Below are 13637 nucleotides of genomic sequence, written 5' to 3' on the forward strand. Positions count from 1 at the left end.
TTTTTTTTTTTTTTTTTTTACTTCTGAGCCTAGTTTCCAAATTAAGCATAAAGCTCACGGCCAAGCTTGAGGCTGTGCCATATGCCCAGCTTTATGCAACAGACGAGAGGAAAACATATCACCTCAAGGTGATTCAAACATTGTGCCTATAGAGTATGCTATGACTTTATGACTTTATCTTTTTTGTGGATGTCTCTCCCGTCTGATTTGGTGTCTGCCCGGAAGTGGCCTTGCGCTTGTATCGGTTCAAAGCGACATCCCTACTTTGTTTCAAACTTGTAATTTCACCATGATATTGTTTTTCCTCAACAGATATGAGGCTTGCACGAAACCAATTGTGTGATTCAAGCGAAGTGTCAGAAGCTTTCCGTGACCCTGCATTGATCATACCGATCCAGGTACTGGCTGGAGAGGGCGCTTTTAAAGCTCTGTCTGTGTAGTCAGAGTCCAAAGCCTCGTTGCTATCATAGAGCTTTAAAATGTCGCGAGTTGCAGCGCTCTTGAGCTCAGGCACCCATTTTCGTACATAAGCGCATCTTTCATCAAAGCGTTCAGCTTGACGCAATGGACTGAAAATTCGAAAGTAGGGAGCCGCGTCTGCGCCTGTGCCAGCCACCCATTGCCAGTTCCCGGGGTTGTTTGCTGGATCTGCATCAACAAGTGTATCCCAGAACCATTCTTCGCCTAGCGTCCAGTGAATCTGTAAATTCTTGGTAAGAAAGGAAGCAACCACCATTCGAATGCGATTATGCATCCAGCCTGATTTCCAGAGCTGTCGCATACCCGCATCAATTAATGGGAAGCCTGTATGCCCAGACTTCCAGCACTCAAACGACGCTAATGCATTGAGAGATTGCATGTCATTTTGGTTAGATGTTGGCAGACCTTGTAATATGGCTTGCTCAACAAGGTCCTTTCCAGCAATCTCTGACCATGAAAAAGAATCAAAGGCAGAATTGTGATTTTGAGTGGAGAGATGAGGTTCATGGTACAATAGATGGTAGTTAAACTCTCGCCAGACAAGCTCCTTAACAAAAGTATCGAGAGATGTCATGGCTAGTTTATCCTTAGATTCTTTCAATTTTGATCTCAGCTTTGAGGCCTCGCTCAATACTCTGTTGGGACTTATTTCTCCGTGAGCCAAGTATGGGGAAAGCTGAGATGTTCCAGACTCGAATGGAATATCCCTAGCTTCTTGATACTGGGATACGCGCTCCTGCAAAAAGGCTCGCAAAACCTCATGGGCTTGGTCTTCCCCAGGTTGCCATGAAAATTGAGAGGCCCATGCTGGTTGATAGTCTTCTGATGGGTTGGCCCAATCCAGAACATTCACATGATCATAAGCAGTAAAGTGCTTCTGCAGTGAATCAAAGACTTTATCTGCTCGCGAGTTGTCGTTAAAAGAAGGGGGTGCTTCATGAAGTGTGGGATGTAGAGACGTAAATCGAGACTGGAAGGGCGTGTACTTGCGGTAGTACCCGCCTTGCCCAGTTTTTAAACTCCATGGTTCATGAATAGTTTGTGCCAGATAGGTGTGTACATGGATCTTGCTTTTAGCCATAATATCAGAAAATGTGGCATCCTCCTCCCCAGTCGAACCACCCCATCGCATATTAACATAAACGTTGTGCACAGACATATCTTCATCTGTGTCATAATTCCATGTCGTTAGTACCTTGGCGATAGTAGGATAAGATGCACGCAAACACAGTAAGGGGATGTTGAGCTTATGTAGTTTCCTTCTTAATAGGGGCAGTGACTGACGCGTCCACCATGTGTAAGCCGCTCCAGGTAACCGCTGTGTTGGATCTTCCACGTAAAGGGCAAGAGTTGGTCCTGCTTTATTGCTAGAGATGCTCTCGCTTGCTGAAAAATGTAGTGCTGGATTATCCAATATACGGAGTGTTGGCCCAAGAATGGCAATATTTACCATTTCTATGGACAGGTATTGTGACAATTGAGGTTAACCTTACATGTCAGGATTTATTTTTTCATCTTAAGTGGAGAGACACTTTTAAATCACCTTCCCACTAGAATTCAAGAAATACAGCATCCTATATGAGCTTGATTTCACGAAGACGTTGCTGAAGAAATTCATGTGATGTCAACGAGTCTGGGTAATGATTGGGATTGCCAGGGGTAATACAGGAGGGCAATGGATCCAAGAGAACATCCGGATTGGGGTGTAAGAAATAAGGAACAGAGTACCGAGGTTTCGATGCGTTCTCATTTGTCGGGTTTACAACCCGATGCGTTGTCGATGGATACACATTATTTGTAAGCCGTTGTAGCATATCACCGATATTAACGACAATAGCATCATCGTGTGTGGTAATGGGAAGCCAAGCTCCTTCTTTGGTCAACACCTCAAGTCCCTCAGCGCTCGCGCCAACCAATAAGGTGATGAAGTTAATATCTTCATGCGCCCCAGCACGGACATTGGGTGCATTTCCATCCTGGATGGGAGGATAGTAGATAGGTCGTAGAATGGAATTTCCTGAGTCAATGAGATTGTCAAAGAAAGTTTCTGGTAGGTTAATGTGCAGTGCTAATGCACGTAAGATCCGCACTCCCAGTTTATCAAGCTCCTCAAACAGTTTATAGCTCTTTTCCTGGAAGTCTGGTACCTCTGAAGGCCAAATGTTTGGCTGCATCACGTCACAATATTTGGAATCTCGAGAAATTTCTCGTCCAACGTGCCAAAATTCCTTGAGGTCCGCATATTCAGAGCCCTTAGCAGTCTCTACCATATAAGGAGTATATCCTCGAGCGCCGCCACAGCCTGGGATGTGGTACTTTTGCTTAACCTCTTGCGGCAGAGCGAAAAAGCGACGAAAGGCGTCATAAGCATTGCTGATATCTCTCGTAGAAATGCCGTGCCCCGTAATACAACAGAATCCAAATTCTTTGTAAGCCTCTCCAAGTTCTTTCACAAAAGCAACCCTGTCAGAGTCATAGCGTTGTATATTTAACGTAGGCACTTGTTTCTCCATAGCTAGGTCCTGTTTTTGGTATTGTCTAAAGAGAGAGCTCGATTATGCGATATATGACGAGACTTAATAAGCATAAAATAAAAAGTCGGTCTTGGCGCGAAGTTCCTAGTCATTTTGTAATACCTTCGTACGTCAAGTATATGGAAATTGAAGAGGATCAAGAGTCGTTGAGTGAAAAGAGCGGAGAGTCTTTTAAAAATGTTGTGCAAGAAACAGGAATGTACACTATACCAGATGGTGGCCTTACGGCTTGGCTTCAAGTGATAGCAGGGCACTTGGCTGTTATAAATTCATGGGGTTATATTACTTCTTTTGGCATTTTCCAGCCTTACTACGTCGAAAAACTCAATAAATCACCATCAAACATCTCTTGGGTTGGATCTATCCAAGTTTTTCTAATGTTTCTTGCTGGCATGTTTGCTGGTCGTGCTGCAGATGCGGGTTATACGCGACAGGTTGTCACGATGGGTTTGGTGCTGCAGCTTCTCGCTGTCTTCACTACTTCTGCTTGTAAAGAGTATTGGCAGCTGATCCTTTCACAAGGAATATGTACAGGATTGGGGAATGGACTTTCTTTTATGTCTGTATATGCCACTGTATCAACCTATTTCAAGAAAAAGCGCATTCTAGCTTTGTGTATTGTTTCTTGTGGTACTTCAACGGGTGGCTTGATCTTTCCCGCTATCGCCAGAACTTTGCTTCCTGATATTGGTTTTGGTTGGACTGTTCGTGTCATTGGATTTGTAATGGTTTTTAATGCTGTTTTGATTCTTGTCCTAGTCAGACCTCATATTTCTCCAAGACGGGATGGCCAACTTTTGGATCTTCCTGCCTTCAAAGAACCAACATACGCGCTGTATGCAATCGGTGCATTTCTAACTTTCTGGGCCAATTTTGTGGCATACTATTATATTCGCCCTTACGCTGAGACATATTACCACATTTCGGAGGAAACTTCTTTTGACTTGCTTTTGGTTTTGAACGGAATCGGCATCCTAGGTCGACTTATACCCGCTATAATTGCCGATAAATTCGGTGTTGTGAACACGGTCATTCCTATGACGATTATTACTGGTGTTATCATGGGCTCATGGATGGGAGTTTCAGACATGTCGGGTACATGGGTTTTTGCTGCATTTTATGGGTTTTTCTCAGCTGCATGCATGGGCTTGGTTCCAGCTGCTCTTCCGAGCCTCAGTCCTGATCCCAGTAAGAATGGTATTCGTATTGGAATGACGATGGCCATCATTGGCTTGGCAGGTTTGAGCGGAACACCCATTGCAGGAAAACTTGTTCAAAATTGGCATGGTGACTACACGGGAACACAAATTTTTGGTTGTGTAACATTCCTCTGTTCATCTATGTTTGTGCTAGCTGCAAGGTTCTCGAAAGTGAGGTTTGCATTGAAAAAGATGTAGACCTTATGTCTTGGAAAAAATGCTATCCTGTCAAGCCTTATAGTGATGACAAAATCTACACTTCACCGCATTACGTCTCTTTCATTCATTTAGTCTCATTGCCAGCAACAGCTATGTCATTTACTTGCATGAAATAATCGAAGTCCTATATTCTAAGCTCGGGTATTGGATCGATTTATAAGATTTTTGATCCTGAAGACACATAATCATACGCCAAAATCTCATATTTCGCTTGGTAAGCCGTCAGACCCCGATCTCAAGGAACCAAATCCTATGACCATTTTCTTAGTTCATGCATTAAATTCATAGTCACAGGACATTCATTGGCCAATTGTCAAAAATTCGAAGATAAATTCGCTTGGGGGTAAGAGGTCCTCAAGATGCCTGATACTAGTATCATCGCATGGATCTCTCTGCCAGTATGGCCACAAGTGCCATACCGAGCGATAATAGTGAACAGCCCGCTCTAGAAGGAGATATTGATGTGGAATCAATCAGAACCAAAGAGGCGGAAGACTGGATGTTGTCGGACCCGCCTCCCAACGGTGGCCTCAAAGCATGGAGCCAAGTTCTTGCCGGCCATTTGGCGCTCTGCAATACGTGGGGTTTGATGCTTTCATTTGGTATCTTCCAGCCTCTATACGTAGAGTGGCTACAGCAAACAGAGTCAAATATTTCATGGATCGGTTCCATCAACGTATTCTTGCTTTTCTTTGCGGGAACAATTTCAGGTCGCCTTGCTGATGCTGGCTATATACATGTGGTTGTTAGCACTGGTCTTGCCTTGCAATTGATCGGTGTATTTACAATGTCTGCAGCCGACAAATACTGGCAATTTATGCTGGCTCAAGGCCTCTGCTTAGGTTTAGGCTGTGGTTGCTTATTCACTCCGGTGCTCTCGACAGCAGCATCCTATTTCACTACAAAGCGAATGTTTGCATTAGCTATTGTGACAACAGGTACATCAACTGGTGGTATGATTTTTCCTGCTATTGCCGAGCGACTGCTAAATACCACGGGTTTTGGCTGGATGATTCGCGTGATGGGATTTGTTATGCTGTTTAATGCCATTATAATTCTTCTCCTACTCCGACCGCGAGTGCCTCCCCGAAAGGGCGGACCATTCGTGGAATGGAAGGCATTCCTAGATCCTGTGTATACATTGTATGTCGCAGGTGCCTTCTTCTGTATCTGGGGAAACTTTGTTGTCTATTTCTACGTACGTTGATGCCTCACTGACAAGAAGAATCGATCATTTGCTCGCAATATTCTTCATACGTCCAGCGATACTTCTTTTGAGCTTTTACTGGTTATGAATGCGATTGGATACCCTGGTCGGATTATTCCCGCAATTATTGCCGACCGATACCTTGGGCCTGTCAATACCCTTATCCCGGCGGCTTTGCTTTCGGGTATTGTCATGGGAACATGGATGGCAGTAGATAAGCTGCAAGGTGAATGGGCGTTCACGATTGTGTATGGCTTCTTCTCGTCTGGTGTTATGGGACTTGTCCCGTCGGCATTGTCCAGCCTTACGGATGATCTCTCCAAGCTGGGCATTCGGATGGGTATGGCTTTCACCATTTTAAGCTTGCCCGCTTTAAGCGGCAGCCCAATTGCAGGCAAGCTTGTCCAGAATAAAAACGGCTCCTTCGAAGCCGCACAGACGTTTGGTTGCGTTGTCTTTATTGTTGGCACTCTCTTCTTGATTGGGTCCCGAGTTTCCAGACATGGTCTGCGACTCGCAAAAATTTAAGTCGATCTTAGACGAAGCATGTTTGATATGCTTTCAACGTTAGGATGTCTGGGTCACGAGGATGTGGAGCTATTAGGCTCCCCAAGTTGAATCCTATACATGGTTAGCGTTTGACTAGCCACAGCAGGGTTGGCAGAGCGACGTGCTCGATAATACTCGCTGAAGATGCCGTACTCTGACATCCGTGGGAACAAGTCCACAGCGAGGCATGCACCTAAACCCATTTTCCCTCCTGGCCCATTTAAACAATGACCTGGTCGGCCGGGTATGCTTCCGGTGATAGTAAAAGGCTGGATATTTATGACTCTAGCCTGTGATTCGGTACGGACAACAGATGGACTGCGTGAGATGGGTATACCCTTTTTTACCCGAAAATTTTTGTTAGACCGCTTCGATGCAATCCAAAACGGGTGTATATTCTCCCAGACCTTGTGTTGTGATCGATGCATATATGGTTGATCATAAATATATTCCCATATGCGTTCTGTATTCTTCATGGCTTCCTCCATAACTTGTTCTTCCACTTTGTCGTAATGATCAATGAAAAGAGTAGTCCACTTGTAGCAGTCCCAGTAATATTGGACATACAGCATATGCGTATGCCATGCAAGATCAATATCCAGAGTTGGGCAAATTTTGTCCGGTCGTGTACGCATAAGAGCTAGCCAGGCACGATACCGCTTCTCCGCATTCTCCAGGTCGGTCGGATCAGGGCGAGCTAGCCAGCCAAGGGTGTCTACCTCTTCAATGAATCGAAATTGCCTGAGTGTAGCATCGACCAAATTGAAACTTGCATCACTAAGTGGGTGACTGTCATGGTAATAATAAAATAAATGGCTTGCACGTTGCCAATAGTCACTTCGACGCCAGTCTACCTGACGATAGGTATCCGTTTGTTCAACCCATGCCCATATCAATTCGATGATTTTCTCCAAGCTGTATTTCGATTGTTCCGCTAATAAATCGGGGGTGTTTGTCCCATGAATCAATGTTCCATATATATCCTCAGATCCCGAAGGGTGCTCACGGGCGTTGACAAAACAGCGTTGAAGAATGGGAGAGAAGGGATCTTTTAAAAAGAACGTGCTATCATGCATGGAAAAAATACCACCGCGCATTCTGTACCCTTCTGCATCGGTGCCGCCTGCGCACCATAGGCGAAGATCACGCAGAAAACGTGCACCAATCAACTCGTCTCGGCCAAAGGAGAAACTGCAGCTTTCACAAGCGGTTTTCCATAAGGGGTATACCATATCATTGCATGCAATGGGGCATGGCTGGTGACATTGGGGGCATGGGGCCCACACGCTTTCTCGTCCATCCGACGCAATAAAATGGGGTGTGAATGGGTTAAATGGGAGACCGGTACATCTTTCCCAAGTTTCTTGTGCCATGGCCGGGTATTCGATATCACCGTTATCACCAAGGGCATGCACTAGCTGTTGCAAAGGGAAATCAAATAGAGCGAGAGCAATGCGGTTAGGTTGCCGGTATGTATCTTCATAGAGTCGAGAAGGATTTAAACGGTATGTGTCTGCGGTTAGAGAAATACAGTACGTACGCCATATCAAAGCCACATCCAAAGGAGGGAGATGCGACACAGGCACTTGCAGAACATGCGGTTTTTTTTCTTGTAGCATAGCTTGGGAACGAGGCCAAAAGCATAAGCTTCGGAAGTGTGTATGATAGAGATGAATATCTCCGATAGATGCCAACACATGATGCATGTATTCTTCAAAACGGTAGAGAGCTCGATGCAGGAAGGAAGACCATGCCAAATCAGCGTCAGCTGTAGGTCTGGAAGAAGACTCTCTAGGCATAGGATGCGCTGTATCATGATAAGAGGGAGGGGCATGTTGCTGACTCGACCCTGCCATGACTTGATGTCGCAAGCTCTGGAAAGCACGCAAAAGACGCAAATGCAAGTGCATCTCACGCGACGATGCTAGAGCCGGTATCTTCTCCCAATCATCCTTGACATTTTTCTTCATGAGTGAATCCATGCGAAACACATGCAGTACATCAGATCTCTCATGTTTGTACAGATAGGACCGTGATGTGCTCATGAAAGTGTCGCAAGAGGCCCCTCTGGACATTGATAAGGCGTATATGTGGGGAAATGCATGTCTTAGGTAATAAAATTTTGGCACTCAAGACGTGAAATCGCTCGATACTACGCTGCCGTCTCAAGCCAGTAGGAAAGAGTTATTGGAACAGAAAAAAATACCGACTATACCAAACTTCGCCTAAATACTGATGTGGAAATCAAAGTTTCATATTGTCTAATCTGACTACCACTTCGTATATTTGCAGCATAAGAATGAAGACATCGGACGTGTGAAGAGACCAGCAGCTACACGGGATTACCGACCACTTTCTCGACCATATCCAAGACGATTATACGACCGACACTTTGCCGGTCAGTACACCTCCATTCTTGGTGATATTTTGCTGATACTGTGCGACCGTGATTTGTTTAGCAGCAGGGTCTTCCACGTCAGGCAAGAGGTTCCATGACAAGTACGAGTTCGACATGTTCGGCTTGAAGTCGTGGTCTACGATGCCAAGGCGCTTGCAATAATTGGTCACTTTAGTCCAATCGCGAGGTACATTGGCACAGTCACGGCTCATGTACACAAAGGAACGCTCAAAGATCTTTTCGTTCAAAGGTGTGTTCATGGTTTTCTTGTACAGCTTGTACTCGTTCCAGGCTTCGACTGGGTGCGAGCACAAATAATCCGTGGCACGCTTCACAGCGCGCATAAAGGCACGGACCTTGTCAGGGTGTGCTTCGAGGAAAGGCTTATTGGCAATGTACAAAATTGAGCAGAAGCAGCAGCAGCCCAACTCGGCAAGCTCATCGATGCGAAGCATCTTGACTTCGCTGGGTGAGCGGCCCGTTTCTTTGCACCACTCTTCAAGCTCTACCATCTGTACATTCTCAAGGCCGATACCGGCATCAATGTCACCACGCTTAATAGCATCAGCGACATTCATTCCCACGCGGACAGCGGTGTAATCAGATGGCAGCATACCAAAATGAGCAGCAAGCTCATCGATTTGAATCTTGCCAAACTCGCCCACATAACCAATACGTTTGCCACGCAGACTCTGGAAGTCCTTGATACCCGAGCTCTCAAGATACACGACACCCGTAAAAGGCTCGTCCATCAGGGTGCCGATGGACTCAATGGGAAAGCCACGAGCAGATCCAGCAATGGTGTGGATCATGGCCTTCGCACCCATATCCACCTTTCCGGAACCGATAATTTCAGTCACATCGGACGGGTCATTGGGTTCCAGGATGGCGACCTTGATGCCCTCCTCCTGGAAAAAGCCTTTGTGATGGGCCAGGAATATGGGAGCATGGTAAGGCGTGGCGTGCCAGTTCAAGAGAAAGGTAACTTTGTCTGTCGACATGATGAATTCAGAGTAAAGGGCGTTCACATATTTCTCTCCATTTATAAAGCCTGTGGCGAGACCTTTCCCGCCCGTCCTCGCAAGTTCATGGGGATTATTGTGGTTGCAAATTATGCATCCCGTATCAGATTTCAGTAGATACGCTTCAATGATATTCCATGAGTCAATAAACAGTGTCGTCGTTGGCCATTTTGCCTGTATGGTACCTGCTTGACTGGAGACGCACGTGAAGTGGAGACTCCCCGTTCCTCTCTCTCTGCCCACTCAGGGTCCGTTTGAAACTATCAAAACAGAAACCTATGACATTTCATTACATAAATGTGGAGTCATACTAAGTGTAGCTGTGCACAAGTAATATGGAGTGATAAAAGAAGAGCCAATAAACCATGTGAGACTCTACTTAGGCCTATGCAGGCGGGACCCCAAGCATGTTGGGCGGGATGGTGGCAAGAAAATCGAGAGAGTATATATAAGCAAAAATGAGTCAAATGTCCTCTATACTGACAATGGCGCCTGGTACTCTTGCAAACGCTACTCATTCCACAAGCGCTTCGCTGTGGCCTACTGACTCGTTGAAGCAGCATATCGCTGCGCAGCAGAACGGACAAACTGCCCTGAAGGGCGCCAATGTAGCTCCATACAAGCAGCATGTCCCTATCGTTGCCGGTAAGGAGCCCGTGGAGGACTACGAGGGCAACTATGTTTTTGCCGACATCAAGGAGTCTCACACTAGCCGTGCCATGACGGCTCGCTACTACAAGGACATGATGGACGCCGCTGTCTCCGATGTGGTCGTTATCGGCGCAGGCAGCGCTGGTCTTACGTGTGCCTACACGCTTGCCAAGAACCGTCCTGACCTTCGCATCACTGTCTTGGAGGCTGGTGTGGCTCCGGGTGGTGGTGCTTGGCTCGGTGGCCAGCTCATGTCGGCCATGGTCATCCGCAAGCCTGCACACACTTTGCTGGAGGAGCTTGGTGTGCCGTTTGATGACGAGGGCGCTTATGTGGTTGTCAAGCACGCCGCCATGTTCACGTCGACCATTCTCTCGAAGCTGCTGATGATGCCGAACGTGAAACTCTTCAATGCCACGTGCTGTGAGGACTTGATCATCAAGAAGGACAATGAGGGTACGCAGCGCGTGAACGGTGTGGTCACCAACTACACTCTGGTGACCATGGCCCACGGTCTTCAAAGCTGCATGGACCCGCAGACAATCACAGCTCCTGTCTTGTGCTCTTTTGCCGGTCATGACGGTCCGTTTGGTGCTTTCACGGTGAAGCGTCTGGCTGGTGCTGGTCTGCTCAACCTCGGCGACATGCACCCCATGGATATGAATCAGTCCGAGGGCCTGATTGTGAACAACACGCGTGAGATCTTCCCAGGTGTGGTTGTGGGTGGTATGGAGCTCAGCGAGTTGGATGGTCATCCCCGCATGGGTGCCTCGTTCGGCGGTATGCTGGCCAGTGGTCAGAAGGCTGCCTATGAGGCCATCAAGGCCTACGACAAGCTTGAGATTGTTGAGGGTGAGGTTATCGGCAAACGCTCCACCTAAAATGAAATGTGAATATAAAATTATCTAAGTGTATGAGGGCATGTGCGATACAAGAAAACTGCCTCGTGTCTTACGTAGCGTAGAATGCGAATAAGACTATTGCTCCATGTGTGAAAGTGGGACCTGTCCAAAGCAGGGGCGGGTGTATAGCTAAGCAACGAGACAGGGTCTATTCCGGGTGGGTCCAATCATATTTTTTTTCAAGTGCGGTTTGCCCGCTAGAGACAAAGCTCCGATGACTGTTGGCTCGAGCGCGGAAGACGGGGAGCACGAGCCTTACCGTACCTTCACTCCATTCCACAATGTCGTGCCGTCCTATTGCTAGTGTTGACATGCCTGATCCATGGGTCTTCCCATGGAACGGCGTCTATTATTTGATGTTCACCCTTGGCGACCGCCTTGAGATTTGGGCATCCAATAACATGGAAGATTTCGATAACGCCAAGAAGAGTCTCATCTGGCGTCCTGAGGGTTCCGGCTGGGCGCCTGGTATCTGGGCCCCCGAGCTGCACAACATCAACGGTGTGTGGTATGTATACTTCAGTGGTGAGAAGCCAGGCGAAGGTCCGGCTTCGCACCGCACCTTGATTCTGCGCTCCCAATCGCAGGACCCCATGGACCCCAACGGCTGGCAGTTTGTCGGTCCTCTTCAGGGTGTGCCTGACCATTGGGCTATTGATGCTACCGTCTTCGTGCACAAGCAGCAGCTGTACTGCTGCTACTCGGGCTGGCCTCTCGGCGACAACTCGGACACGGAGCAGGACCTGTTCTTGGTCCAGCTTGCGTCGCCCGAGCAAGCGATTCCGGATACGCTTGTCACGATTTCGAAGCCTACGGAGAAGTGGGAGCGCCCTGACGGTGGTAAGCGCGGTATCAACGAGGGTCCGACGTTTGTGCAGTTCTCCGACGTCACGGGTATCGTGTACAGTGCGCATGGTAGCTGGACTTGCGACTACAAGCTGGGCCTGCTTCAGCTGGTGGGTGACAACCCACTGGACCCGCAGTCGTGGAAAAAGCGCTCGTCCCCGCTGCTTATGAGCGACCGCAGCAAGGGTGGTCCTTATGGCCCTGGTCACGCTTCGTTCGTGCCGACGCAGGACGGCCGCGTTCTTTGTGTCTTCCACTGCACGTCCAACGTGGACGACGGCTGGGACAACCGCAAGGCGCGCGTCATGTGCCTGAATGCCACTGACTTCCACCCGTCGGCGGACTGCTGCTGCTGTGCTACTGGCGAATCGAAGGGCGACCGTCCGGGCGGCTTCCTGGGCAAAGCCATCAACAAGCTGAAGGACCTTTAACTTGCTTCATCCATACACCCTTAGGTATACACGTAAAACTGTACCCCTCTAATTTGTTTTTTCTTACGTTCGTACTCGGGGCGGATTCATGACAAGACGAGGCCGGAATGTGGGGTTCTCCACACGGTAGCCAACGCGGCCAGTCAAAATGACCGACCGGCTTCCCATAGAGCCACCATGAAAGCCATTCGCATCCATAAAGCAGGTGACCTGGACGTAATCCAGTTCGATACAGTGCCTGCACCGAAACCTGGTCCTGACCAAGTCGTAATCAAGCCATCGATTGCAGGGGTGAACTACATCGACACGTATTTCCGCTCGGGTTTGTACCCAGTGCAATTCCCCTTCACGCTGGGCCAAGAATGCGGTGGTGAAATAGGCGAGGTCGGTGAAAATGTGAAGGACTTGAAGAAAGGTGACATAGTGATTGCTATGACTTCTTCGTCTTTTGCAGAGCGCGTGGTGGCCGACCGCTACCGTGTCGTGAAGTTGCCAGAGGAAGTCGATTTGCGCTCGGCGACCGCCATTCTTCTGCAGGGCCTAACCGCTGTGACGCTGACGCATGCTTCGTATGAAGTGAAATCGGGCGATTGGGTGCTGGTGCATGCTGTGTCGGGCGGTGTGGGTCTGGTTCTCGCACAGATCTGCAAGGCGCTTGGTGCGCATGTGATTGGTACTACATCCACGGCAGAGAAGGCCAAGTTGGCCAAGGCAAATGGCGCTGAGCACGTCTTCATGTACGAAGATGACATTGTGGCGCGTGTAAAGGAGCTTACCGACGGTAATGGTGTCCAGGTAGTGTACGATTCGGTCGGCAAGACGACGTTCGACATGAACTTTGACCTTGTCGCTCGTCTGGGTACTATTGTGTCGTTCGGCCAATCGAGTGGTATGCCGGAGCCTTTGCTGCTGCGTCGGTTGACGGACAAGAATCTCAAAGTACTTCGCCCAGGTGTTTTCTCCTATCTTACCACGCAGGAGGAGATGGAGCACTACGCTAGCATTCTTTGGGACTTTATGAGCAAAGGCCAGATCCAGACGAATATCTGGCGTGAGTACCTGCTCAGTGCGGAGGGCGTGCAAGCGGCTCAGCGCGAGTTGACAAGCCGCGCTACGACGGGCAAGTTACTGTTGCGTCTATGGCCCAGCAAGGACGACGAGTAGATTATAGCGGCTAGATATAAAAAAAATCGTGAGCT

The 13637-nt window shown here is 48.1% G+C and overlaps 6 protein-coding genes across 6 annotated transcripts; 4 read left to right on the forward strand and 2 right to left on the reverse strand.

The window, feature by feature from the left end:
- Positions 1 to 2054: 2054 nt before the first annotated feature.
- On the reverse strand, positions 2055 to 2654 carry Malapachy_0463 (flavonol synthase; the record flags this gene model as incomplete). The annotated part of the gene is made up of 1 exon (XM_018134982.1): positions 2055 to 2654. The coding sequence occupies one exon, from the start codon at positions 2652 to 2654 to the stop codon at positions 2055 to 2057; it is 600 nt and encodes a 199-aa protein (XP_017990458.1).
- A 2688-nt stretch (positions 2655 to 5342) lies between these two features.
- Positions 5343 to 6320, forward strand: Malapachy_0452 (mfs monocarboxylate transporter; the record flags this gene model as incomplete). The annotated part of the gene is made up of 3 exons (XM_018134971.1): positions 5343 to 5630; positions 5658 to 5979; positions 6295 to 6320. 3 exons carry the CDS (start codon positions 5343 to 5345, stop codon positions 6318 to 6320), a joined length of 636 nt encoding a protein of 211 aa, XP_017990606.1.
- Positions 6321 to 8564: 2244 nt separating this feature from the next.
- Malapachy_0433 (thiamine biosynthesis protein) lies at positions 8565 to 9587 on the reverse strand (the record flags this gene model as incomplete). The annotated part of the gene is made up of 1 exon (XM_018134953.1): positions 8565 to 9587. One exon carries the CDS (start codon positions 9585 to 9587, stop codon positions 8565 to 8567), a length of 1023 nt encoding a protein of 340 aa, XP_017990505.1.
- A 506-nt stretch (positions 9588 to 10093) lies between these two features.
- Positions 10094 to 11140, forward strand: Malapachy_0423 (thi4-domain-containing protein; the record flags this gene model as incomplete). Its single annotated transcript, XM_018134943.1, has 1 exon — positions 10094 to 11140. The coding sequence occupies one exon, from the start codon at positions 10094 to 10096 to the stop codon at positions 11138 to 11140; it is 1047 nt and encodes a 348-aa protein (XP_017990470.1).
- Positions 11141 to 11442: 302 nt separating this feature from the next.
- On the forward strand, positions 11443 to 12438 carry Malapachy_0450 (glycoside hydrolase family 43 protein; the record flags this gene model as incomplete). The annotated part of the gene is made up of 1 exon (XM_018134969.1): positions 11443 to 12438. The coding sequence occupies one exon, from the start codon at positions 11443 to 11445 to the stop codon at positions 12436 to 12438; it is 996 nt and encodes a 331-aa protein (XP_017990488.1).
- A 177-nt stretch (positions 12439 to 12615) lies between these two features.
- On the forward strand, positions 12616 to 13602 carry Malapachy_0421 (nad -binding protein; the record flags this gene model as incomplete). The annotated part of the gene is made up of 1 exon (XM_018134941.1): positions 12616 to 13602. One exon carries the CDS (start codon positions 12616 to 12618, stop codon positions 13600 to 13602), a length of 987 nt encoding a protein of 328 aa, XP_017990520.1.
- Positions 13603 to 13637: the final 35 nt, after the last annotated feature.

This window comes from Malassezia pachydermatis, assembly GCF_001278385.1.
Source record: "Malassezia pachydermatis strain CBS 1879 chromosome Unknown scaffold8, whole genome shotgun sequence".
In the NCBI taxonomy this organism is placed as follows: domain Eukaryota; kingdom Fungi; phylum Basidiomycota; class Malasseziomycetes; order Malasseziales; family Malasseziaceae; genus Malassezia; species Malassezia pachydermatis.